This window comes from Rana temporaria, chromosome 1 (genome assembly GCF_905171775.1).
Source record: "Rana temporaria chromosome 1, aRanTem1.1, whole genome shotgun sequence".
Classification (NCBI taxonomy): domain Eukaryota; kingdom Metazoa; phylum Chordata; class Amphibia; order Anura; family Ranidae; genus Rana; species Rana temporaria.
In genome coordinates, this window is record NC_053489.1 from 125,198,764 (window position 1) to 125,225,526 (window position 26,763).

General features: G+C 44.5%; 1 protein-coding gene across 2 annotated transcripts in view; it reads right to left on the bottom strand.

Annotated features, from left to right (window-relative positions):
* ELL2 (elongation factor for RNA polymerase II 2) overlaps positions 1–26,763 on the bottom strand; it is a 68,329-nt gene that overhangs the window by 22,526 nt on the left and 19,040 nt on the right. The window contains exon 2 of one of the 2 annotated variants that reach the window (XM_040342439.1): positions 14,731–14,778. The exons of the other annotated variant lie outside the window; for it this stretch is intronic. Coding sequence (XP_040198373.1) covers positions 14,731–14,778 — 48 coding nt within the window. The remainder of the gene's footprint in view (positions 1–14,730; positions 14,779–26,763) is intronic. 2 annotated transcript variants of the gene reach the window in all.

Below are 26,763 nucleotides of genomic sequence, written 5' to 3' on the forward strand. Positions count from 1 at the left end.
ACTGTCCTGGATGGGCAGGATTACAGCAGTCAAAATGAGTGGTCTTCCAAAAAGCCGATATTTAGGGTGTTACCCATTACTATGCAGGCCTATTGCCTGCGGATCTTGCAAACCCATGTGTCACAATTGAATTGGGGTACAGTGAAACTTTGCCTGCCAATGAACACCCTGGAAGCCCCTAAGCTCCGGGGCAGCCTTGGGCTCCCCAACTTCGAAAGTTACTACGCAGCCCACCTAGAGCATCTGTTGAAATGCAACTATAGGGCAAGTCTTGAGTCAACTGACCCTTTCTCAATCATCTTCCGAAAGTTTTATGGAGCAAGCCCTCAGACCACAGGACAATCACAAACCCAATCACTTTGGGACAGACTTAAACTGCAATATAGCCTTCACTCCCCTCAAGCATCAGAGCCACCTTTCCTTAAAAACCTATCGTTCTACTTAGCCTGCATTTCTGCAGCATTCTTCTTGGACAACCACAAACTTGATTAGAACCTACAATTTGACTACCACTATACCCTTGTTAGGACATTTATTGTACCAGACCGATCAGCAACTGTATTAGCAGCCTGATTGAGCCCATCTAATCTTTATGGATAATTAGGGTTTACTTCCTCTTTAAGATGGCCACCTTAATATATAGAACCATCAAATGAGCACTACCAAATGCTTCATTTATAGGCCTCAGGTGTATAATCTAGAGTTACAGGAGTAAAAGTTATTTGTTGTATCTGGGGCAGTGTTATGACCCCACAGCACCAACATTGTTATTTTACTAAATAAAGGAAATGCCTTGGTATCTGGGGGAATACAATGTCTTATAACTGCATTCTGTTTACCAGCATCCACCATACAGGGAGGTGTTCTTTTCAGCTACAGAGCTGCACTATCACTCTGGCGTGTTTGTTACACAGCAGTTACTCAGGCACATAGAATACAGATTAAGATCCCTACATATGTATACTGTAAGAAGAACAGTAGCTGAGCTGGCTAACAGCACTTCCCTTAGGCCCCATGCACACGAGACGCTGCTAAACTCGAGTTCAGAGGCATTTGGGCATTTTTTTCAACTGCTCCTGAACACATTTAATGTTATCCTATGTGTCCATGCACACAATCACGTTTTTTGGCGTTTCAAAGCAGTTGGGTTCAGGGCCGTTTTTCCAAACCCAAAATTTTGGGTTCAGAAGCATTCAGCTTTTGCGTTTTAGACGCAAATCGCGGCAAATCGCGGCACCGGCGTTTTGCCGCGATTTCGTCTATAGGCGTTTTTAAAGGTGACCTATTTTTTTATATTGGAAATCTCAAAAATGATGGCAAATGATGAAAAACCATAAAAAAAACCATAAAAAATGTAATTGCTTGTATTGCATTGTGGACAATCCACAACTTGTGGCAGGTGACGTGGCCAGTGGACAATCCACAACTTGTGGCAGGTGACATGGCCAGGTGACGTGGCAAGTGGACAACCCACAACTTGTGGTAGGTGACATGGCCAGGTGATGTGGCAGGTGACGTGGCCAGGTCACGTGGCCAGTGGACAATCCACAACTTGTGGCAGGTAACATGGCCAGGTGACGTGGCAAGTGTACAATCCACAACTTGTGGTAGGTGACGTGGCCAGGTGACGTGGCAGGTGATGTGGCCAGGTGACGTGGCAGGTGACGTAGCCAAGTGACATGGCAAGTGGACAATCCACAACTTGTGGCAGGTAACGTGGCCAGGTGACATGGCAGGTGACGTGGCTTGGTGACGTGGCTAGTGGACAATCCACAACTTGTGGCAGGTGACGTGGCAGGTGACATGGCCAGTGGACAATCCACAACTTGTGGCAGGTGACGTGGCCAGGTGATGTGGCAGGTGACGTGGCCAGGTGACATGGCAAGTGGACAATCCACAACTTGCGGCAGGTGACGTGGCCAGTGGACAATCCACAACTTGTGGCAGGTGGGGTGACGTGGCCAGGTGACGTGGCAGGTGATGTGGCCAGGTGACGTGGCAGGTGACGTAGCCAAATGACATGGCAAGTGGACAATCCACAACTTGTGGCAGGTAACGTGGCCAGGTGACATGGCAGGTGACGTGGTTTGGTGACGTGGCCAGTGGACAATCCACAACTTGTGGCAGGTGACGTGGCCAGTGGACAATCCACAACTTGTGGCAGGTAGGGTGGCCAGGTGACATGGCAGATGACGTGGCAAGTGGACAATACACAACTTGAGGCAGGTGACGTGGCAAGTGGACAATCCACAACTTGTTGTAGGTGACGTGGCCAGGTGATGTGGCAGGTGACGTGGCCAGGTGACGTGGCCAGTGGAAAATCCACAACTTGTGGCAGGTGACGTGGCCAGTTGACGTGGCAGGTGGCGTGGCCAGTGGACAATCCACAACTTGTGGCAGGTGATGTGGCCAGGTGACGTGGCAGGTGACATAGCCAGGTGACATGGCAAGTGGACAATCCACAACTTGTGGCCAGGTGACATGGCAGGTGACGTGGCTAGGTGACGTGGCCAGTGGACAATCCACAACTTGTGGCAGGTGATGTGGCCAGGTGATTTGGCAAGTGCATAATCCACTTGTGGCAGGTGACGTGGCAAGTGGACAATCCACAACTTGTTGTAGGTGACGTGGCCAGGTGATGTGGCCAGGTGATGTGGCAGGTGACGTGGCCAGGTGACGTGGCCAGTGGAAAATCCACAACTTGTGGCAGGTGACGTGGCCAGGTGATTTGGCAAGTGCATAATCCACTTGTGGCAGGTGACGTGGCAAGTGGACAATCCACAACTTGTGGCAGGTGTCGTGGTCAGGTGATGTGGCAAGTGGACAATCCACAACTTGTGGCAGGTGACGTGGCCAGTTGATGTGGCAGGTGACGTGGCCAGTGGGCAATCCACAACTTGTGGCAGGTGACGTGGCCAGGTGACGTGGCCAGGTGACGTGGCCAGGTGACGTGGCAAGTGGACAATCCACAACTTGTGGCAGGTGACGTGGCCAGGTGACATGGCAGGTGACGTGGCCAGGTGACGTGGCCAGTGGACAATCCACAACTTGTGGCAGGTGACGTGGCCAGTGGACAATCCACAACTTGTGGCAGGTGACGTGGCCAGGTGATGTGGCAGGTGACGTGGCCAGGTGACATGGCAAGTGGACAATCCACAACTTGCGGCAGGTGACGTGGCCAGGTGACGTGGCCAGTGGACAATCCACAACTTGTGGCAGGTGACGTGGCCAGGTGATGTGGCAGGTGACATGGCAAGTGGACAATCCACAACTTGCGGCAGGTGACGTGGCCAGTGGACAATCCACAACTTGTGGCAGGTGGGGTGGCCAGGTGACATGGCAGATGACGTGGCAAGTGGACAATACACAACTTGAGGCAGGTGACGTGGCCAGGTGATGTGGCAGGTGACGTGGCCAGGTGACGTGGCCAGTGGACAATCCACAACTTGTGGCAGGTGACGTGGCCAGTTGACATGGCAGGTGGCGTGGCCAGTGGACAATCCACAACTTGTGGCAGGTGACGTGGCCAGGTGACGTGGCCAGGTGACGTGGCAGGTGACATAGCCAGGTGACATGGCCAGTGGACAATCCACAGCTTGTGGCAGGTGGTGTGGCCAGGTGACGTGGCAAGTGGACAATTCACAACTTGGCAGGTGACGTGGCCAGTTGATGTGGCAGGTGACGTGGCCAGTGGACAATCCACAACTTGTGGCAGGTGACGTGGCAGGTGATGTGGCCAGGTGACGTGGCAGGTGACGCGGCCATGTGACATGGCAAGTGGACAATCCACAACTTGTGGCAGGTGACGTGGCCAGGTGACATGGCAGGTGACGTGGCAGGTGGCGTGGCCAGTGGACAATCCACCACTTGTGGCAGGTGACGTGGCCAGGTGACGTGGCCAGGTGACATGGCCAGGTGACATAGCCAGTGGACAATCCACAACTTGTGGCAGGTGGCGTGGCCAGGTGATGTGGGAAGTGGACAATTCACAACTTGGCAGGTGACGTGGCCAGTTAATGTGGCAGGTGACGTGGCCAGTGGACAATCCACAACTTGTGGCAGGTGACGTGGCCAGGTGACGTGGCAGGTGATGTGGCAAGTGACACGCTAAATACACGTACACTGCTGCTCTCTCAGCTGCTCTGGTCTCACAAAATAGCTGAAATGGTTAAATATTGTTTTTTGAGCTTAGGGAGGGTCTTATGATGTTTCTTAACCAAATGCTTATAAACGCAAACGCGGTAAAACGCGGTAAAACGCCGCGAAATTCGCGGCAAAAACAGGCGTTTTAAACGCCGGTTTTTGCGTTTGAAAACTTGTGTTTAGATGAGTTTGCATTTGCTTCTCGTGTGCATGGGGCCTTACACCGTCTAGAGAGAATGGGGAGGGGGGGGGGGGGTACATGCTTCCAGAAGGGTTAAGTCAGGCTAGGTTTTAAGCATATCCTGGAAATCTTAAGCAATAAAATAGCCAAGCACCATCTGATGGCACATAAACAGCCCTCAGGCTAGAAGACCTCTGCAGTGCCAGAGCCATCATAAAATCTTTTAACTTCATGTTCTTTAAAACCAGATGACAGTCTAATGCAATTAACCGGAACAGCATAGCACATAAAAAAAGCAAAGAAAAAAAAAAGCCACTCAGGGGTTTATTTTAATGTATGCATGCTTGGCTCTAGGTCAGCAACTCAGTTTAAGACAGACATGCTGCCATTCCCAAAATGTAGCCGGAAGTGTTAGTCGCTAGGCTTCGCAAGCATTTCTCCCAATATAAAAATGTGTCCATAAAGTGGTTCTAAAAGGCTCAAGGTTTATGACCTTCATGCAGGCAAAGCAGGGTACATACACGGTTTCCTCCAACCAGCATCTACACAAGCGATGTGGATGCAGCAATCTCCCCTGCTGCAACATTGTATTCTAATAGCGGGGATTCCCCTCCCCCAAATCAGAGCTGTGGGCTACAAGTGCTGATCAAACACTGGCCTCCCAGCAGGACCTTTCGACAGAAGCTGGTTGTTAGACTGGCTTCTGTTCAGAAGAGCACAAACATACCGAAGTTTTGTCATGTGTGGTTAAGGCAATCCATTTGGTGTACAGCATGTTTGTTGGATGATTTAATATTGCTTTAAGGTCAGATTATGTTCTGTGCCGTGAGGAAGGTAGATGTAAGCCCTTATGGGAATTTCCTATACCCTCCCACTGGAAAGGCAGTATTTGGGAACTGATGCAAGGAGGGGGGCATGGCTTGATGGGAAAGGAGTATGGAATTCTTGGCAGCTTTATTAGCAAGAAGAATGATTTTGTAAAAGTTTTAAAGTGAACATCTGTACAGAAGAAACTTCCCCTTCCAAACTCAATACTCTAAAAAGTAAAAAAAACACACAGATAAATGCAGCAATACAATAAATGGCAATTATGTCGCTCTTTTAAATAACACATTTGCTCCAATTACTTCTGCTAATAAGATTTTCAGTGGATGCAAAAGATTGGCCCCCTGCTAAGACCCTGGCAGCCAGTCTCCATCCCACATTCCAGTTCTAGAGACACACACACACACAAAGTATAACTGGAAGGAAAGGAAAACAGGGCCACTAAAGATCTAGAAAAGAACCTATACCGTAACAATAAGGCGGAACGTGCTCCTGGGCAGTTAATTAGAGGAATGTCAAACGGAGATACGTGGAAAGCGGCATCAAAGGCCAGACAAAACCTGCTGTGACTGCCTTAGAAGATAATCATGGCAAATGTAGTCACAAAAGATTATCAGCCTTTCACAAACACAAGCAGCACAGAAGTCTTTCCAAGAAAAGCAAGGTGTCAGGCAAATGTGGAAGGAAAGTGGAGCTTCATCCTAGACCTCGGCACAATTCTTCACAGATCACAAAAGCCACAATAAAGGAAGCTGGAAAAACAAACGCACACTTTTAAGTAACCTGTGAATTTTGTACAGCAAACCAGCTGCACCGCCTACAGATCTTTCCAAACAAACTCAAGGACTTTTTAGGAATAGCACCGAGTGTTTGTTCCGAGATACAGTCTATGCTGGAAAAGCTGTTTACTATTTGTTGTATAGAAAGGACAAGTGTGTGAGGGTAAGGGGTACAGCACGGGTCACAGAGTTCTTTCCTGCTGAAAGACGTACTGTTCCAGCCTGGATGCTCTAAAAGCGTGCTTATGTTTGTACTGAGGGAGTCTGCCGGAATGTCATGGGTCATCAGCACATGCACATCACATGGGCACAAGATAAACGCTGGGCCATGAACCAGAATCAGTGGGTGCTTGTCCAGGATGGCACAGGTAAAAGAGCACTACATTAACAGATCAGCTTTCATTTTTACAAATGCAATAGACAAAACAGAAGGAAAGGAACTGCACTCTAGAGTGGCTCTAAAGTCCAGATAATTTTACCATAAAGTGGTTGTAAACCTCAGGATGTGGAATATGAACAAAGCAAATCCCTTTATAGGGTGTACTTGTCTCAATCCAGAGCATTAAGTGCATTTCTGTCTGGTAACCCCTTCCTCTGCAAGAGTCACTTCTGACAAGTTTCCCGGACACCAACAGATGTTTCATCTGTGTAGCAACCAAGGCCAGCTTAGAGAAACACTCAACCCCATGCACTCTCCCCCCACAAAACTTACCTGGCTCCTCTCGATCCACTGCTGTCCTGTTTCTCATCCTCGTCTCACAAGGGACTCCGAGCAGCAGAAGCCATTGGCTCCTGCCAGTCAAATCCTGTGAAGAGGCAGTGGTGGACAGGGCCAAGTTGTGCTGTATACATCTACCCGCAGGGCTGCCCCCATAACACATGGCTTGCACTCTGCAATATTGCTGCACAGAGCAGGTAGGTCTAAGCTCTTAAAAATGTAAAAAAAATGTTGTCCAACTATGATACAAATGTATGTTCTTAGGCCTCTGTCACAATGGCACTTCTGCATTTATACTTTACAGATCAAATTTCTTGCATTAAAAAAAGCTAAACTTATATATCCCAGATCACCTTCCTTTGTTTAGCTGTTCCAGGTTTAAGCACGTTTACAGTGCTTAAGTCACATTTGTGTCATCAGATCCTAGATGCACAATTCTAATTTCTCAAAATGCAGCCAAAATTAACTGCGTCTAAATACAGAGGTGACTGGCACCCGGAAAAAAAAATCATTACATGCAATTAGGCGTGTTGAGAAATGTCAAGGCATTAAAAAAAAAAAAAAAAAATGCAGGTTTGACAGTCCCAGTGTGAATGAGGCCTTGCTTGAATCTTGGTGCGATTTGTGTAGTCTTCCAGATCAGTGTAAAAACCCACTATAACTTCCTCTGCAGGAGTTTGCTGTAATAAAGACCTCTCACGCCTTACATGGAGCGACTTTTCTTGTAGCCATCCCCTCCTGTAGCTCTATGCAGGCAGCCCGTAGTTGGACCTGATAGGCCTCTCTTACAACTCTGCACACAAACTGAGGACATCCCATTGGACAACACTTTGGGCAGAGTTTAGCATGCCGACGTCATGCACACTGTTGGCTTGGCCTGAGCAACAGCTTCTTTAGCAAGTTGAGACAGCTTTTAGGCCCCATGCACACGAGACGCTGGTAAACTCGAGTTCAGAGGCATTTGGGCATTTTTTTCAACTGCCCCTGAACACATTTAATGTTATCCTATGTGTCCATGCACACATTCATGTTTTTTTGCGTTTTAAAGCAGTTGGGTTTAGGCTCATTTTTTCAGACGCAAAATTTTGGGTTCAGACGCAAAAGTTTTTGCGTTTCAAAGCTTTGGGAGGTCTACAATGTCTTTGTTATGAACGCTGATAGCCGCAAACGCGGCAAAACACCGCAAAATTCGCGGCAAAAACAGGCGTTTTAAACGCCAGTTTTTGCCTTTGAAAACTTGAGTTTACATGTGTTTGCATTTGCTTCTCGTGTGCATGGGGCCTTAGATATCTAGTTTTTATGGAAGAGGTTGTTGCGCTACTAAAATGTTCTTGTGCGTTAATTTTTCTGGGGCAAGTGTCTGTACAAAACCAACGCCTGAGACATATCCAGGATTGTTAGCATCTGGCTGTTTGGAGTTGTGAGCGCCTATTCACCTCGGATGCCACGAGGTCCTACTTTGTGGCTTTGAGGGATATTTAAAATAAATTTAAAAAAACGTTGCCTAATATCTGACAGCCATACTTGGCACACAGTACAGACCATAGTAGCAGTGGTGTAAGAGGGGCCTACAAAAAAAAAAAAGTTCTGATCCGATAGGGCAATTATTCTCAAATGCATGTCTAAAACGAAATGCTTCCACTGTGTCTCTACCGAAATGACAAATCTAATCCAAGGGTTTTTATAAGCTTATTGCAGCCCTCAAGAGACACTGCTCAAAAGGGATAGGCCTCAATATAGGAGCTAGAACAGACCATGGTGGACATCAGACCTGCCATTTAACGTTCAAGACAATAAATAACGTGAGTGGTTAAGAGATGTCACCTGTATACCAGTGTAGTTTCAGAAAGGGCCCTAGGGTATCATCTCCAAGTACAGGCCCATATGGCACAACACCACTTGTTAGTAGCAAGGACAACATTATCCACTGCTAGTTACTTGGCAGAAAGCATATTAATACGGTACCTTAGAAAGCCTATTTTCCACAAAATAAACCAGTCGGTGTTATCTGTTCCTTCAGAATTGACAGGCAAAATACACGCGGTTTAAAGCTAGATATGCACATTAGGATCCAGAATTCATCATAACCCAAATACTCGATTCTCACAACACATCCACTATTCATTTTCTAAGTCACATGTGAAGTTACACTCTTGGTATAAAAAAAACTAAGATAAAAACTGAACCTGGCCAATCACAAGCAAGGATTCTCTCCCAATATGTTCTCTTGCTGCATGCAATGATATAGATATGTATGGAAATAGGGCGATACTGCGCTGCCTGCTTACATTAAATGTGAACAATTACCAATATGCTGCAACTTAAATGCAAGACACAAAAAATAAACATGAATAAAAAACAAGCTGCGCAATAAACATGAAAAATCAAATAAGTGAATAGTCAATAATTGGTATCACAACAAAAACAGGTTGCCCTACTTGCAGTAAATTCTAATGTGTCCCAAAGAAAAATTTATGAGCAAATGAATGTTCAGTTTTTCAAAATACACATCAGATGGTCAAAAAAGGCTAAAGATGTACAGTCTATAGGCGGGTTGGTGACTTCAAACCAGAGCAAACCAAGGAAAAGTGATGTAATAGGAAAGAAAACCTCCACCTTCTATACCACTGCCTCTTACCGAAGATGAAGATCCCAACAGGAGATCTTCTGTAGCTGGGGGTCTATGCGACTGGATGTAGTTTCTTCGGCAATAAATCGATCCCCAATCTCACACACAGTCATGTGTAATAATAGCCAGGTGAGGAAGGAAAGAAAGGCCAACATGGTGTTTTTAGCCAATTTTATATTACATGTTTACTGGAATCCTGGCACAGTGTTCACTTGCAGTTGTACATTGCAATTAGCTGCGTTTAACCGCGTTGGAACATTCTTGCCATTTCTGTTAAACCGCTCTGTTTTTCTTTCTTTGCTGCAGATAGCTGCAATAAATTGTTCCTGGACGCAGTCAAATCTATTTTTTCTATCCGCACCAAACCCCATGTAATGAAACCGTTGCCAAATGCAGTTTGTGAATGGGGACATAGGAAAACATTGACCGAGTTTAGCTGCGGTAGATAACTTGATCTATCCGCAGCTAAAAGCTGAATTCTATCCGCCCGTGTGAAAGGGGCCTAAGCCACTACAATAAAAAACATCCCATCTAACATCAGTATGTGCCCCACCCCTGCCCTTTATATAGACTGCAGACCTGTACCTATACGAGTGTCTCCCAGGGCTCGAGTGACTCCTCAGCTCTCTCCTCTGCCCATCTGACAGCTATAGTGGGCAGGGCCGAGCACTTCCGAAGTCAGCCATGGAGGAGTGAGCCAGGGAGTCGCATGACTGTCGGAAGACGCTCTAATACAAGGTACAGATCAGCTTTTTTTATGCAACGCAGACACAGGGGCACATAACATTATGTTAGAGGTGATGGGATGTTCTCATTGTAGTTATGATAAACACACTTTAAAGTTGATGTCACAATGTAGAGAAGATTTCCTATCATCTGTGCCCAGTCTTGCCACAGAGTTAATCCAGCGCTGAGCAATCCTCTTTATTGTTCAGTGAAATAAAACAGACTTCCAGATAAAGACCAAAGTCCTTGCTTGAGTGACAGGTTATTTACATATCTCATGCACTAGCTTGCAGACATGCACAGCTTCTATAAAAAGTTCAATTTATATCCCCCCTCTACAGCTCTCCCAGGATTGGCTGTCTTTCCTGTGCTTTGATTAAAGCAGAGTTCCACCCAAAAGTGGAACTTCCGCTTAATCCACTCCTCGCCCCCTTACATGCCACATTTGGCATGTAATTTTTTTTGGGGGGGGGGGGGGGCTTTAGGAGGAGTGGGACTTCCTGTCCTTCTGCCGAGGGGCTGCTAAGGCGATACGTTAAATCGCCTTTTGGCAGCCCCTCCCTGTAGGCAATCCCCTGGGACACATGAGAGGTCCCAGGCGATCGCCTGCCAATCGGATGGCGCAGCGCCGCTCGAGCATGCGCAGTGGGTGCCCGGCCGTGAAGCCGAAAGCTGTCACGGCTGGGTGCCCACACTTAGAATGAAGACGCCGGCCGGAGAGGGGGGGGGGTGGAGGAGCAGAGCTCCGGCCGGCGCTGGAACGTGGAGCAGGTGAGTATGTTTATTAAAAGCCAACAGCTACACTTTTTGTAGCTGCTGACTTTTAATAAACATTAAAAATGACTGGAACACCCCTTTAAATGTTTTCAAAATATGGGGTGATTTGCAGTTCAGTGTCATGAGGAAATGCTCCAGTGAACAGCCATCAGAATATACATAGACAAGTGATATGGGAGATGTATTTGGGGGGGGGGGGGTTAGACAGTGGGGGATGTGAAAGACCCAGAAGGGGACGAGGGGGAGTGGAGGAGTAAGTGCTGCCTCTCATCTGTTTCTTGTGCACTTGTGCAGGAGTAACTGGAGCGTGCTCCGTCACTCCTGCACGTGCACTTCAGTCTCCCCTGGCACGAGGCTCGTCCTCGCAACGCTGGCTAGGGGAGTGTAGCGGTGAGCGGAGGAGTCCTGACGTCACGACTCTGCCCACCGAGCGCAGGGAATCAGAAACGCCCACCAATTTGTGGGGCTCCTTACAGCTGAGGGGGGGGGGGTGTGTAATAAAATAAAAAAAAAACAATACATGCAGGAGGCATGTATATCATTATAGATATTAAATATGTTAATAACTTGTAAATGATGGTAGTGGGTTTACATCCACTTTAAGCTGGCCATAGACAATGAGGTTATTACCTGCAACCATGGATTGCAGGAAGAAGAAAAAACAAAAACAAGCACACACGGAGAGGCAGGTCAATGACATTAAGATCTCCGCCTTGTCCAATCAGAATGTGTTGTGTTCATTAAACAGACAGACGTTCTGTGAGTGGAGTCAATGCCAAGCATGTGCAGAAAAGCCACACAGAGAACACTGAAGTCTGCAGCGGTCACTGTAGTTGTGGCAACCACTACAGGGACGGTCACCTTCCACAACAGTCCCTTAGGCATTAAATATGCATACTTGCATTGTCACATGTTGGACCATTGTAACTATGCAATGAAAAGAACACCTGGGGTTCAGCTTTAAGCATTTGATTTGACTACCATAGCTCTGTGGTTAAAATAAGACACAAAGCCCAATATTCACTTCATACAGGCAATGCAAAAACTGGCAAAAAGCCCAATTTCAAGATCTGCAAATAATGGTTAAAGATTTTAGCAATGAATCATACCGCTGAAAAAGAATAACACTGACATGTCTAATTATATACACTATTGATTTACTAGAATGTATGTTCATGAAAAGCACTTAGCCAGTTTCTAGCCTTTAGTCATGGAAATTACCTAATGTCACCTAACTTAATCAAATCAATGGGTCACAATGCATTTTACAGAAATCTGAACTTTTAGGCATGTATCGCAAAAACAAAAAACTAAAATTTTTAGAAAGAGTAGGGAAGGTACACCAAGATTTAAAGAGATATTTTGGTGGATCTTTTGTTAAAAAAAAAAAAAAAAAAAAACAGAATCTGACACTTTGTCCATATAGGGAAAATTAACAGGTTTGCTTGAACACCTACACCTCTTACCCATATTCTCCCCTAACATGCCATTTTTCTATGCAAGCCCTCAGAAATAGTTGATACTTTCCACTGTGCCCATCCCCCCCTTCATTCTATAAAACATCTAGTTCAAACAGTAAAGGTTTCTGAATTTGACTATCAGCCTCTGGCAGTCTGCACAGCAGAGCTCAAAGAGGGGGAGGGTGAAGCAGCACAAAGGCTTAGTGCAAGGAGCATGCTGACAGAAGGAGCAGATTGACAAATGTGCCCATCGGTCTGCTGCTTCTCCTTTCCCGGTTTAGTCAGTGGTGGTAGAGAGGCCTGTAAGTGAGTGAAACTGCAGCATAAATAGATCAGGTCCTTTCACTGTAACATTTCCGTGCAGCAGAGCTGTGTAAACAAATCCTTTGGCATGTAAAACCGCTCTCATATGTACTGCTGATAATTTAGTTGTTTGGAGATCAGATAATTCAGGGTGGCAAATAAAATAAAAAACCCATGCAGGACCTGACATTCTAAAGAGCATTGGGATGTAGAGGCCAATCTAAGTGGTTGTTTTGAGTACGGTACTTCTAAGAACATCTGCAGATTTATTCCCCCCCCCCCCACACTTTATGAAATATCCATGCATTTTGAACAGGTATGCAGGACAGGAATTAACAGAATTCCGGTCTTGTACTAAACATGCTCCCTGCATCTCCTAACACCTATAGCAGCTACCTGTAGAATAAAAGTGTGTCTATGCACCATTTTTCATGCTGCTCTTCTCCAGTCCTGCGATTGGCTCCCCTATGTCAGGCAGCTCCTGCTGCAAGGGAGAGGAGGGAACGCCAACAGATGGGCAAAAGCAAGCCTATGAGTGATGTCACTGCTTAGGCATTACAAAGGTTCTAAATGTTCCCTACTCTGTCAAAATAGGACATTCAGGTCTATGAAAATTACTGCCAAACCATCAAGAACCAGAAACTCTTTTCAATTATTAAAGTTGAAGTCCAATCCAAGTTTTAACTTGCTCCCACCCCTTTCCAAGTTCTATATGAACTAACCTGTAAAGTAGAGATGTGTAGACTAGTCTAAGGCGCTCTGGTCCAGTCATTTGATCATCTAGCACCAGCTTCAGGGGAGAGGGCCAGCAGACAACGGATGTCTTAGTCAGTGGGTGACGGCACTGCAGTCGTTCTTGCCGCTTTCCTCTCCCCTGAAGACGACTACTGGAGAGATCACATGACCAGGGGGGGGGATTCTTTAGATTAGGCAAGTCTACACATCTTTCCTTCACAGGCTAGTAAGTATAGGGATTGAAATGAGAGGACAGGCTTAAATGGCTGTAAAATGTACAAGGCTATTTTCATACATTCTATGTATGAAGGTAAAAAAACTGAGCAGCAGCAGCACCCTCAGCCATATCCATGAGAGCCCTGCCTCTTCAGGGACTCGCACTCCTAATGGCTCCTGCTGCTGTCAATCGCAGCCAATGAGCCAATCAGGAGGGGCATGGCCGAATTGCGACTCAGTTTGTGAATGGACACATAGTAGCAGTTCGACTTGGGTGCCCCATAGAAAGCTGCTTGCTGTGGGGGCACCAGGAGGGAGGATCCGGGCCACTGTGCAAAACCATTGCACAGAGCAGGCAAGGATAACAGAATTTTATAATTAAAAAAAAAGGGGGGGAAGCTTTACAATCAATTTAAAGCGGGGGTTCACCCTTAGGAGGGCACTTTTCCCCCTTAGATTCCTGCTCGTTATTACTAGGGGAATCGGCTATTTATTTAAAAATAGGTGCAGTACTTACCCGTTTACGAGACGCATCCTCTCCGTCGCTTCCGGGTATGGGCTTCGGGAATGGGCGTTCCTTCTTGATTGACAGGTTTCCGAGAGGCTTCCGACGGTCGCATCCATCGCGTCACGATTTTCCGAAAGAAGCCGAACGTCGGTGCGCAGGCGCAGTATAGAGCCGCACCGACGTTCGGCTTCTTTCGGCTACGAGTGACGCGATGGATGCGACCGTCGGAAGACTGTCAATCAAGAAGGAACGCCCGCTCCCGAAGACCATACCCGGAAGCGACGGAAGAAGATGCAGCTCGAAAACGGGCAAGTACTGCACCTATTTTAATACAAATAGCCGATTCCCCTAGACCGAACGAGCAGGAATCTAGGGGAAGAAAAAAAAATTTTTTAGAAATGGGTGAACTCCCGCTTTAAGCTTTGATAGAGTTAGACTACACCTCTACTTTAAAGGAAACTAAAATCTGACCCGCCCAATCCCATTTGCACATTAGACGCCATCATACAGGCAACTAGGTTAACCTTAAAGAAAGACCGATATGACACACAGATGGTATTCCTAATGGTCTAGTGCACAATACTGGTCTTTAAAAAAACTAGGGAAATCTGTTCTGGAATTTAATAAACTCATGACTGGTATGCAAAGCTGATATTTAGGATTACCAATGGTAAACTGCTTTCTTTAATGAAAATGCTTCTACACAAGACAAAAAAGGATCAATACTTACTCCTTGGAGTCCCTGAAATTGAATGGATGGTCGTGCAGGTACTGAATTCTACAAAACAGACAGAAAAAAACCTAAATTAGACACTCCTACTGTCATTATGATCAACTATTGTTAGTTTACCCAAAACCATTCCCTCATATCTTACTTTATGAAGAATGCGGCAGCGGGAGTAATACTAACTACCATGAAAGCAGAGGACTTCAGCAGCTAAATCTTTGGTACCCCAATGTGACAAAATGATACCAGCGGATAAGTTCAGCCCTTAAGCATCCAGCTGGTGCTAAAAACATTTATCCCAAAAATAAAAGCAGGAAACTTTTGGGAAACACCTAGCCCTTCACATCCACGGCAACTTTATTCGACCGACTGCCGAGTAACATCAAAAACATAAAAATATCTACACTGCCTGGTCCTTAAAGAGGTTCCAACTGCCAGCAGGCAGGCATTTCGATCATGTAACCGATTGTGATCTGAAAGCTCCCGATCACAAGTATGCATCAGGAGCTTTCCAGTACCTGCCAGTTAATGTGCTGGGAGCACGCTCTCAGCGAGGCCATTTGTTTACACAGGGCCGCATATATGCCGCTGCTCAGTGTTACCCACCTGTCCAGAGGCCGCATTATATGTGTACGGCCGCAGGAAGTGGTTAATAGAAAATCATATCAAAATGTTAAATTCAGAATAATAAAAAAAAATAGGGTAATGAAGTTGGGGCAGGGCAACAAAAAGCTGGCAAAGCAAGCAATACCAGCAAGGAAGTGCTGGACGCTGCTGCCATTCATTTCAAAATGACCCTTTGTTCTTCTTAAAAACTATTATTTCTCAGAAAACCCATGAAATGTTTAAACTATCCATTTCAGATTGTGAATAAAATATGGGTTTCCAAGAATCATTAAAGTGGATGTAAACCCACTCTCATCCTTTCTAAACTACTGCCATAGTGCTGATCTATAAGGATATACATGCCTCCGTACCTGTCAAATGTCTCCCCTCTGTTATAAAAACTGCAGATTCTGTGGGTGGATCTGTTGTCTGGAGCTCTGTGGGTGGGGTTGTGAAGTCAGTAGACTCCCCGCCCACCTCTACACTTCTTGTCAACATGCATTTTTTCCTATGTATTCTTTATACTGAATTCTGCTATGATCAGTAACATCCAGTCAAAATCCAGAAAAGTAACCACATGACTTCAGAAAAGGAGTGGGGGTGGGATTTAAAAAATAATGCCCGTCTCCAGGTTAGTGCATGAGAAATGTAAATAACCTGTCACTCACAGCAAGGGGGCAGAACGGACTAAGGTTTTTCTCTGCAAGTCTGTTTTATTTCACTGAATAAAAGGATTGCTCAGAGCTGGATTAACTGTGTGACAAGACTGGGCACAGATGATAAAAAAAAAAAAAAAATTGGGGTTTATATCCACAAAAAAAAAGCAAAGTTTCATGACAAGGGAGAAAAAAATAATAAAAAAGGTTCCAATCATAAAAACACACAAAAGTCTAATGCCTGGTACAAACAATGAGATTATCGGATGAATGTTTGTCCTTTTTAACATGCTAATCTCAGCTTGAACCTGGTGAGTTTACTGAAGTCATGAAAATTCTCAAACGACAGGAAAATAAATTGAAAACTATGTAATGTGTTTTAATGTATTTGCATTTTCAAACGACACCTGTACAGATAAAAAAAAATCATGTTGAATCGGAAAAACTCATGACTGGCTCTCGAAAAGCTTGTACGATAGCGTAGAAAGCAGTATTTTAATCGTGTGTACAGAGCTTAAAGTGGATGTAAACCCCCCCCCCCCCATACACCCAGTGAAGATGACACAGATTAACCAAATCTCCCTACATAGGTTTTATATGTATATCTGCTGTCTTCACATTTATATACCGTTTAGAAAGTTCAGACTTTGTTAGAAGATTTTCTCTTCCTGGTTAACAGTGTGATGTCTGGGCATACAGCCAAGATAGCTAAAATTGCCGATTGGAGGAAAGGCACACCCCCCTCTCCTCATAGGCAGAGACACTCAAAGCTGAGTTCTAATAGGAGCTGCTCTCTGCTAATCTATTTTAGCAACCTCCTTTGACAAAAGATTCTGGCTGCTTGTCTAAAAAGTCAAACAAACATGTCAGGAGTTCTCAGGCTGATAACAGAGGAACTGTTCAGAAGAGAGAAGACTTAGCTCCTTGAAAAGAGGTAACAAAATACTGCCGATATGAGCCCAGCTCACATTTCATGAATCAGGTTTACATCCACTTTAAGGCCTCATTCACAGTTTGACTCGCAATTTATTGTGGCAATACATTTCCGCATCAGCATATGCTGGGGGGCTGATTTCTACTGTGCCCACTAGCTGCATATATTGTGTGCTGCACTAACGCACTCTAATCCAGGCATCATCCAAAAAGTGGGGCAAGACAATAGAACAACTGTCACCATAACACAGTGAGAGGCATTGTGCACATATAAATGCAGTAAAGAAACAGAAGTCCAAAGAACATGAAGCAATTAGATTATGGAGGATGCATACAAATATGCTGCAAAAAACAGTCACCAAATATAATTAAAAAACAAAACATGTATAACCAGCTCAACTGCCTTCAAGAGCCTTGTCTTGCACTCCCTATATACAAAGAATCACATTGGACAAGTCAATATAGATTATATTACCGTATTTATCTACGTATAACACGCACCCTAACTTTAAGAGGGAAGTTTCAAGAAAAAAAAAAAAACTTTCCACAGCCCCCTCCGTATAACACGCAGGCACAGTTTACCCTCTATATTCAGAGTAAAAAAGTGAGTGTTATACGCCAGTAAATACAGTATATATTTTTTTATGATTCCTCCATCAATATATAGTCTGCATTGATGGGGAATCCCTCCCGCAGTGCTATTGTATCCCGACAGGAGAGGTCTTCCAGGCATCAGAATACAATGATCACTGACGGCAGCTATAGCCGCTGGCAGTGATCAAATGAAAGTTGACAGTTTTTAGCTGTACTGAAGTCGATCAATAGAGTGTACATTATGAGGATCTGCCTCACTGAGAATGTCAAGTGTCGCCAAGGCCGCATGCACACAGTATATAAACACACACACACACCTTTTGTGGGCGTTTTCCTTCAGCCTGTATAAACACTATTTTAAAGTATTTGTCCTTGCATGTCTGCAAGGGAGTATTTTTACACAGGGAAAAAATAAAATAAAAATTGATGGTCATGGTAAAATTTGCTAACCAGCCAATCACATGGTAGAAACTCAATGCATTTAGGTATCTAGACGTGGTGAAGACTACTTGAAGTTCAAACCGAGGATGAGAATGGAAACAGGGGATTTCCAAGTGACTTTGAACGTGGTGTGGTTGGTAACAGATGGGCTGGTCTGAGTATTTAAAAAAAAAAACTGCTGTTCTGGGGGACACACACACACACACACACACACACACACACACACACACACTTTGGGCCCCTTAGTACAAATTGAGCATTGTTTAAACACCACGGCCTACCTGAGTATTGTTGCGGACCATTTTCATCCCTTAAATTTTTTTTTGAACATTTACTTTATTTTATAGACAAATATAAACACATTTACATGTTAAAAATATATTTTTTTCCCCTCAGGGAGGGTTTACTGGGTAGGGGGAATAATTGTCTAGAGTTTAGATAATGGAATATGTCCATCCCTTTATGACTAGTGTACCCATCTTCTGATGGCTCCTTCCAGCAGGATAACGCACCATGTCACAAAGATCAAATCATCTCATCACTGGTTTCTTGACAATGAGGTCCCTGTACTCAATGGCCTCCAGTCACCAGATCTCAATCCAATAAAGCACACTTTGGGATGTGGTGGAATGGGAGACTCAAATCACGGCTGTGCAGCTGACAAATCTGCAGCAACTGCATGATGCCATCATGTCATTATGGACCAAAATCTGAGGAATGTTTCCAACACCTTGTTGAATCTATGCCAGGAAGAATTAAGGCGATTCTGAAGGCAAAAGGGGTTGAAGCCGGTACCAGCAAGGTGTACCTAATAAAGTGTCTGGTGACACACAATCATGACACTTCACTAAAGCTTGTGCAAGCAGCTAGGAATACTAAAGTTGTCACTTCCTCTTGGAGGCCATAAACACAGATCAGGGAACAATCTGGTCTTCCTGCTCTCTGGAACAATGGCATGTTTCAGTAGCTGCCAAATCCTTTACATTTCCCAATGAATACTGCAGGGGGATACTAAACTCCTTCAAAGGACTGGCAGACAAGCAAGTTGTAGGACAGGGCAGAACATTTAACCAGTGAAAACAGAGGCCAAGTGATAAGACATCTCCAAACAAAACAAGCTTGTACTTTGGAGTGGTGACACTACCTTGTCTGGCCTACAGTAAATGTCATCATGTGATCATATGGAGCGCAGACAAGCAGGGGACCCGTTCATAGGTCTAGTGATTTCATGTACCTTGGTGAGAGACTGTTTACAAACGTTCTCTCTCTTTACAGTCCTGTACTATCACATGTTATATTTCTAATGGATTTTTACATGAGGATGCCTCAAAGCTCATCGAAATCCAAGAATCTAAAGTGGATCTTCACTGCATCTGAGCACACAATTTTTTAACAAAAGCAACATTCACCTATCCATCCTTCCATGCTTTAATTTGTAAGAGAAATCACTTTGAACACACCCCCCCCCCCCCCACCCTTAGCATTTCTGGCTGCGGCCATCTTGAGTAAGGGCATATGATTAATGTGTTACTTCCTGGAATCAATCAGCCCTAATCTTAGGTGTGCAGCAGGAGGGTGTGCTTAGCTGTGAAACCCCCTCCTGAAGACTCCTGGGACGTATGATGACACTGCCAAGGCCTGGAAGACACACACGATATACTGTCCTATTTACCAATGCCAGCAGGATGATTAAAAGTAATCAATTTTGAGCGCAAAGTTCTGCTTTAATATGTGGAAACTTTAAGTCTCGTTCACATGAGGAACTCAAACCACAGATATGTTTAGATACTTAGGGCCATATTCTCTTACATTTTCGGCGGGCGGCACGCAAGCCATTTACACTCCGCCGCCCCAACCTACAGGAGCAAGTGCTGTATTCCCCAAACACTTGCTCCATAGTCTGGGGCGGCGTAGTGTATTTGGCCCGGCGTATCCCCGCGTAAATCCAAGGGGGTGGCTTCTATTTAAATTAAGCGTGCCCCCGATTCTAACGAACTGCACATGCGCCTGGCTTAAAATAGCCCAGTGCGCATGCTCCAGTTCTCGGCGTAAAACGTCAATGACGTCGACGTGTGTGTCATTGACGTAAAGTCGTATTCAAGAACGACTTAGTAAAACGACGTACGCGACGGGAAAACACGACGCGGACCCAACACCATACTTAACATGTCCTACGTGGGACTGGCGTAAGGTTACCCCTCATATAGCAGGGGTAACCTTACGCCTACGCAAACGACGGTTACGCAACGCGAATTTGTTTGGGAATCGGCGTATCAGGCTCATTTGCATAAACAAATGAGACCTGAACGTAAACGCCACCTAGCGGCCGGCGTAATTACATTTAAGATCCGACAGTGTAAGTGACTTACACACATGTCGGATCTTCAGCGTATCTATGCGAAAATGATTCCAAGAATCACTCGCATAGATACGCGGGCTAAAAAAGAGATATACGATGGAGTATTCTGAGATACTCCATCGTAACTTACTCAGAATATGGCCCTTAGCCACTGTACCATTTTAGTAACTTCAATTGCCTTTTAAAATCATTGTATACAAGAGCCAGCTGCCCAACCTTCAGGGTCCAGTCATACTATAGTGGTGTGTTAGGGAATATGGGACATGTACTATTACACGTTGCAGCAACCGCAATGCATTAGTGTGAAAAAATGATCATGACACAAGATTGTTTGAAGATTCCCACTAGCATCTTCTGACCATGCCCAGCTGTTCAATGTCAAGCAGACATGTCCCACATGCTCAGCTTAAAAAAAATAAAACTAAAAAAATTAACCGTACCAGAGATTTCTAGGTAAATGGTCTCAAGGGATACTTCAAAGTTAAAGAGAATGCAGAAATATGAGCAAGTATGTTTAGAACTGTACTTTACTACAGATCTGCACATTAGAGAATTTAGAACATTATATGGCGATTATATGGAGTACATAGGACATGTTCCAGTGGGTACTGGGCTGTATGTACGACGGACCAACAGCGGCCACCCAAAGAGGTCATGCCGGAAAACCAGCATTTGATCAATGCTTTCAGTCAATGGCATCAGCAAAGGCCAGTGTATTCCGATGGGGTGGGGCTTGGTTGTCAGAATACGATAGCTCAGTGGGAGATATACATTGTTTGGGGTGATGCAGGCGTTTCATTAGATTAGGTGACCCGTCAAAATGTAACAGAAGTGACATTTCATCACCGCCATCTTGCTACACCCGGCTCTCGTCCATAGTAAAGACACACTGAGAAGGGGTAAGCAGACATCTTGTTACACCCACCAGAGTTTTGCATTTCACACTTTTTTAACAGTAAAATACACTACTTCTAACTCGGTGTTATGTTTACATGTTGAATTTTAAAAGCAGTGAACTTCTGGCACATTTTCAAAGCTGCAAGATCAGCAGGCTTGCCACAGCTTTTAAAATTCAACATGTTCCTGTATTTCAGAGTTTACGGTAAAAAAAAAAATGCAAAATTCCGGTGGGTGCAACAAGATGTCCACTTACCCCTTCTCAGTGTGTCCTTACTATGGACGAGAGTGGGGTGTAGCAAGATGGTGGCGATGAAACGTCACTTCCGTTACACTTTCTGACGGGTCGCCTAATCTGATGAAACACAGGGATCTGTCTTTATTTCATTCAACTTGCTGGCTATAGCTGGCACTCTGGCAGTGCCGCTCTGTATTTGGAAGTTGGGGGAAGTTTCCCCCGGTGTCAGAATACAATATCTTAGTGGGGAGGACACCCTCATCCACATTGTTGGGGGAATAGAGGAATAGAGTCAAGTATTTTTAATGTAAAAAAAAAAAAAAAAAAAACACACCACACACATTCTGCCTGTGCATGCGACAATGTGCATGCTGGAAAACCAGCAGCCAACCGGCTACCAATCAGCACTCTCAGCCAATAGAGTACTCTGATTGGAGTGTTCTGGCAAGGTGTCAGAACGCAACAGCTCAGCGGGCGACTTGCCACACATGGTTAGTACAGCATCTGACTGGAGCTGAAAGTTTTTTTCCCGTGCAACCAATAACTATAGTGTGAGCCGTTCTGCTGAGACCATCTAAAGATAATTGCATGCTGCTTCATCATATATTGTCTGGACTGTGCAATTGGATGGAAGAAGGGAGCCTGAACCCGTCTGCCAGTAACCCGATCTCCAGCACGTCTCCTACCTGACCTTTTAAACACTACAGTTCAATCACCAGCTTCACTACTTCCATTCTAAAGCACACAGTTTCTCTTCTGCTAGGGGAACAAATGCTATAAACTGAGAAAGTGCATCAAGTCAGTCCAAGTGCCAAGGCTGGTTAGAACTACAAATAAAAAAACATGAACTGTAGAGAAATAAGTCTCTGGACACCAAACTTTGATAGCTAGATGACATTTGCCCTTCAGCAGTTCTCTTTGGACAGATAATTCAAACCCCTAAACAGGATTACCAAAGCACACAAAGCAAAGTCTGTTGTATGGCTGCCCTGATAAGACACCGGCACCTCCTCCTTCCCTTACAACATACTGCAGTTCTACTACTTGAATGGGCCAATAAGCCTGGACTCTGAAACTTGTACAGTTCGTTCTGCAATGTTTTCAGTCCTCATGCAGAATCCTGTGATAAAGGCATTCAAAATATAAACAGACAGGTGTTTGGTATATATGTGGTTAGCACAATGCACTATAAAATGTACGACCTTATCCAAGCCCTGGTTTACACTGCTGCAACTTTTGACTTGCAACAGTCGCATGACAAGTCCAAACACATTTCAATGGGTACCATCTTACTTAATGCAACTCAAGTCCCAGCAACAAAAATAAAAAGTTCATGCACCACTTTTCTGTGACTGTGGGACTTGAATACCATAGACTGCCCTGTTAAATCACAAAAGTCGCAAGCGGAAAAGAAGTTTAAGGAAATTGCACAACTTTGGGGGTCGCAGCAGTGTCAACCCAGCCTAAAAGCCAATTTGGGAAAAACAGTTAAACTTGGTGTAGCTCCGTTTCCAGTAGTCTTCCTGAAAGCCCATGAGAGAAGCACCACCAACAGGAAACACCAATACACTTTAAAAAGGCAGTCCCTCTGTTGAACTAGTCTGTTATAATGCTTTAAGATTTTGTCCTTCGGGTTTTGTTTTAAAAACATAAAAGCCACCATTGTGCCGGTTCCTGTCAAGGGGGAATGCCCCTTCCAATCATGGCCTTCGCCGGGCACAGAAGGAGAAATAGGAACCAAGCTACCACCCATCTTGCAGAAAATCCTACTAGCTGTTCCCAGTGGAGCCAGGTAGGTAAAGATGTGGGTGGAACAAACAAAGCCAGAGAACAGAGGCCTCCCCTCACCCAGTTGATGCATCTCCTCCTGACCAGTACAACAGAAGTATTGTCTTTTAAAGTGTATTGGTGAGGTTTCTGTTGGAAGAGGTGCTTCTCATGGACTGTCCTGGAGGACCCCCCCCCCCCCCCCCATCATCATACCTTCTTGACTATTTTATACTACAACACATCCAGGTGCCCTCTCCTAATTTACAGAGACTCTGGATTAAAAAGGTATAATCTTGTCAACAAAATGTCTATGACTGTAAAGCCTAGTACACACTATTTTTCTTTGTTCAACCCAGCAGGGATGAACGGGGGCGGGGGAAGCTTGCCATGTTGGTACAATGTGCTACGGTGTTCTGAGAGGGGGGGGGGGGACTGCCTCTCTTCCTCCCCCCCCCCCCAGAACACTCCAGTCTGCGCTCATCCATTTATGAATTGCTGATTGGGAGTCAATCAGCACACCTTTTTCAATCATTCTGCTAGACTCAACACAGCCTTTCAGACCAGCTGCAGTACACAGGCTGCCCAGTAAAGCATGCTCTGTTATACTCACTGTTGAACTTATGGGGTTAAATCTTTGTATTGTGTAAAAAGGCTTCTTGATCTTGTATGCACAGATCCTCCATCCACCGACTCCAATACAGGTCCGGATAGGACAGTCACTGGAGTTAGGCTGCACGTGTTCAGTTTGGTGTATGTTGCAGCTAGAGTTTCTCTTTTTTCTTTGGGAGAGTGCATGTGATCAGCACAGGACCAATCAGCACTGTCCAGAGGGTCAGGGGTCCAGGATCATGATAGGACAGCCAGTGCAGTGTGAAAACTCCACCTACAAGCTTTTAACCAGGCACTGATAGAAGCAACAAGACTGCTATATACTGCTGATGAGGAAAGTTTAGCATTTTTTTTTCTAAAATGATTGCTGCATTTCCATGTAGAGGGAAAGCAGATATAGCGATTGCATGGTCCTGGGTTTAGTAACACTATAAAGGGGTTGTAAAGGTACAATTTTTTTCTCCTAAATAGCTTTCTTTACCTTAGTGCAGTCCTCCTTCACTCACCTTAGCCTTCCATTTTGCTTTTAAATGTCCTTATTTCTTCTGAGAAATGCTCACTTCCTGTTCTTCTGTCTAACTACACGCAGTAATGTGAGGCTTTCTCCCTGGTGTGGAGTACTATGAGAGTCAGGACGCTCTACGTTGCAGATAGAGAAAGGAGCTGTGTGTTAGTGAGTGTCCTGACTCTCCTGTAGTCGAATGGAGGGGGCGAGCACGACACTCCACACCAGGGAGAAAGCCTCGCATTACTGTGTTTAGTTACAGACTGAAGAACAGGAAGTGAGGATTTCTCAGAAGAAATAAGGACATTTAAAAGCAAAATGGAAGGTTGAGGTAAGTGAAGGAGGACTGCACTAAGGTAAAGGAAGCCATTTAGGAGAAAATAAAAATAAAAAAACGGTACCTTTACAACCCCTTTAATGTTGTGACCGAATATAGTACCTTCAATGCAAACAAAGCCGTATGCCATAGTTCTGAGGATACCTACAAAATAAAACGTTCCTATTTCTGTAACTGCTCAACGATCACTTCCTAAAAAAAAAAAAAAAAAAAAGTACAGTTGTGCATTTGGCAAGAAGTGTTTCTATTAAAATCAATGGAAATGTACGTCAACGCATTACGCAAATGTCCAGACGTCTTAAGGTACAATCACATTCATTGACCTGCAATACAAGCTTTCTGTAATTGCACAAGTGTGGTTCTTGCCTCAACACGGTATTAAACCCCAAACCAAAAATGTAATATAGCTATTGTAGTATAAAGACTCCACTCTGAAAGAATGAGCACAAGGGACAGATTCTAACAGCGGCATTGTTATCTGGGGGGGAAGGGGAGTGCTACAAGTACTAGCAGATAAGGATACACTAGCAAAATAAGTTTTACCCTGCCAGTGTTAATTGGTTGGTTTCATCCATGTGACTGCAAGAGAGCTTTGTAACACATGCAAGACTGGGTAAGCAGCAATATAATCAATGCTTTCTGCCAATGATCCACAGTGCTGATCAGTGAATTCTGATATCGGTGGGAACACCACTGCCAGAAAACACAGTGGGGAGGGTTTCTCGGTACGCAAAATATGGCCAGATTTATTTTCTCCCCCCCAAACTTCAAATGAGCCTCAGAAGGTACAGCAACGCTGAACTGACTATAAAGACAAAAAAGGTGACTTAAAGTTCACTTTGCAACATTACCAACGTGTTCTATATTACACATTAGTGTGAAAGCTCTCCAATGTCATTTGCATATCTGGATATATTCAATTTATTAGCACATTGCACATTATTCACCATTAAAAATTCCATGACATTTGAAAAATAAAATGTAACGCCTTTTAGCGAAAGTATTATCTGGCTGCTTCAATCTCAAGGTTTCACTTGCAACCATAAAGTATCTTTAGGATCTTGTACAAAGTGGCACTTCACACTCCCAATCAACATTGACCATTTTTAATCCTCATGCTGCTAGAATTGGTAAGAAAAAAAACCCACACCCAGGAAAGTAGATTATATTTACTTTGTTTTAACATTTCAGTTGCTTCCTGGTTTCTTGCCTAGGCAAACAATACAACCCAGGAGTCTTCCTGAGGGGAGGATGAGCGGTTCTCAGCTAAGCAAACTTCTGCCTGCATGCTTGAGCTAAGGGCAGATGGATTCCAGGAAGTAAATACTACATAAATCATTTGCCCTTACTCAAGATGGCCACGACCAGAAATGCGAGGGGGTCATTTTCCATGATTTTGTTGAGAAATCACTTTGGAGACCCTGATGAGGAAGTTTGCTTTTATTTATTTTTCTCCCGAACCATATAGTTCATTTATATTTACCACTGCATAGAGATATTTAAACATTGCATTTTTTTGATCTTTTCATATTAACTAAATTGTACGCCAAACTTTAAGGTTATTATCCGATTTATGGATTATTAGTTTGCCCATTTTTATCATTTAGATTATGAAAATGATTGTTAGTTGCAGCCCTAAGTAGCGTTTCACTTTAAGGCACTGCTCATGAAGGCATGGCCTTGTTCTTATTTGTACATGTGATAAGCTGCAGGGAAATCAGCCCAAGTTGGCTTTCACACATAGCTAATGTAACAGTAATTCTCAGCAGTAGAGGAAAATGCATGCGTATGAGTACTAAGGTTAATCTATCAAGCTGCTGACATTTGGCATTGCTTAATATTTATAAAGACATAGTGGAGCAAAGACCATCTGGATTTCCTGAACAGATCCATCAGAGGGAGAGGTAGAGGGCATGAACAAAAGCAGTATTGCTAGGAGCTAGTGACGCAAGACCTCTGAGGAGAAGATAAATAAGCGCCAACGCTGGGTGTATATTCTAAAGCTGATGTTTATCACTTGCATGGATGTAAAAACCTGCCACTTCATGTGAGCCGAGCAATCTCAAGCAGAATATAGCACTACCTAAAACT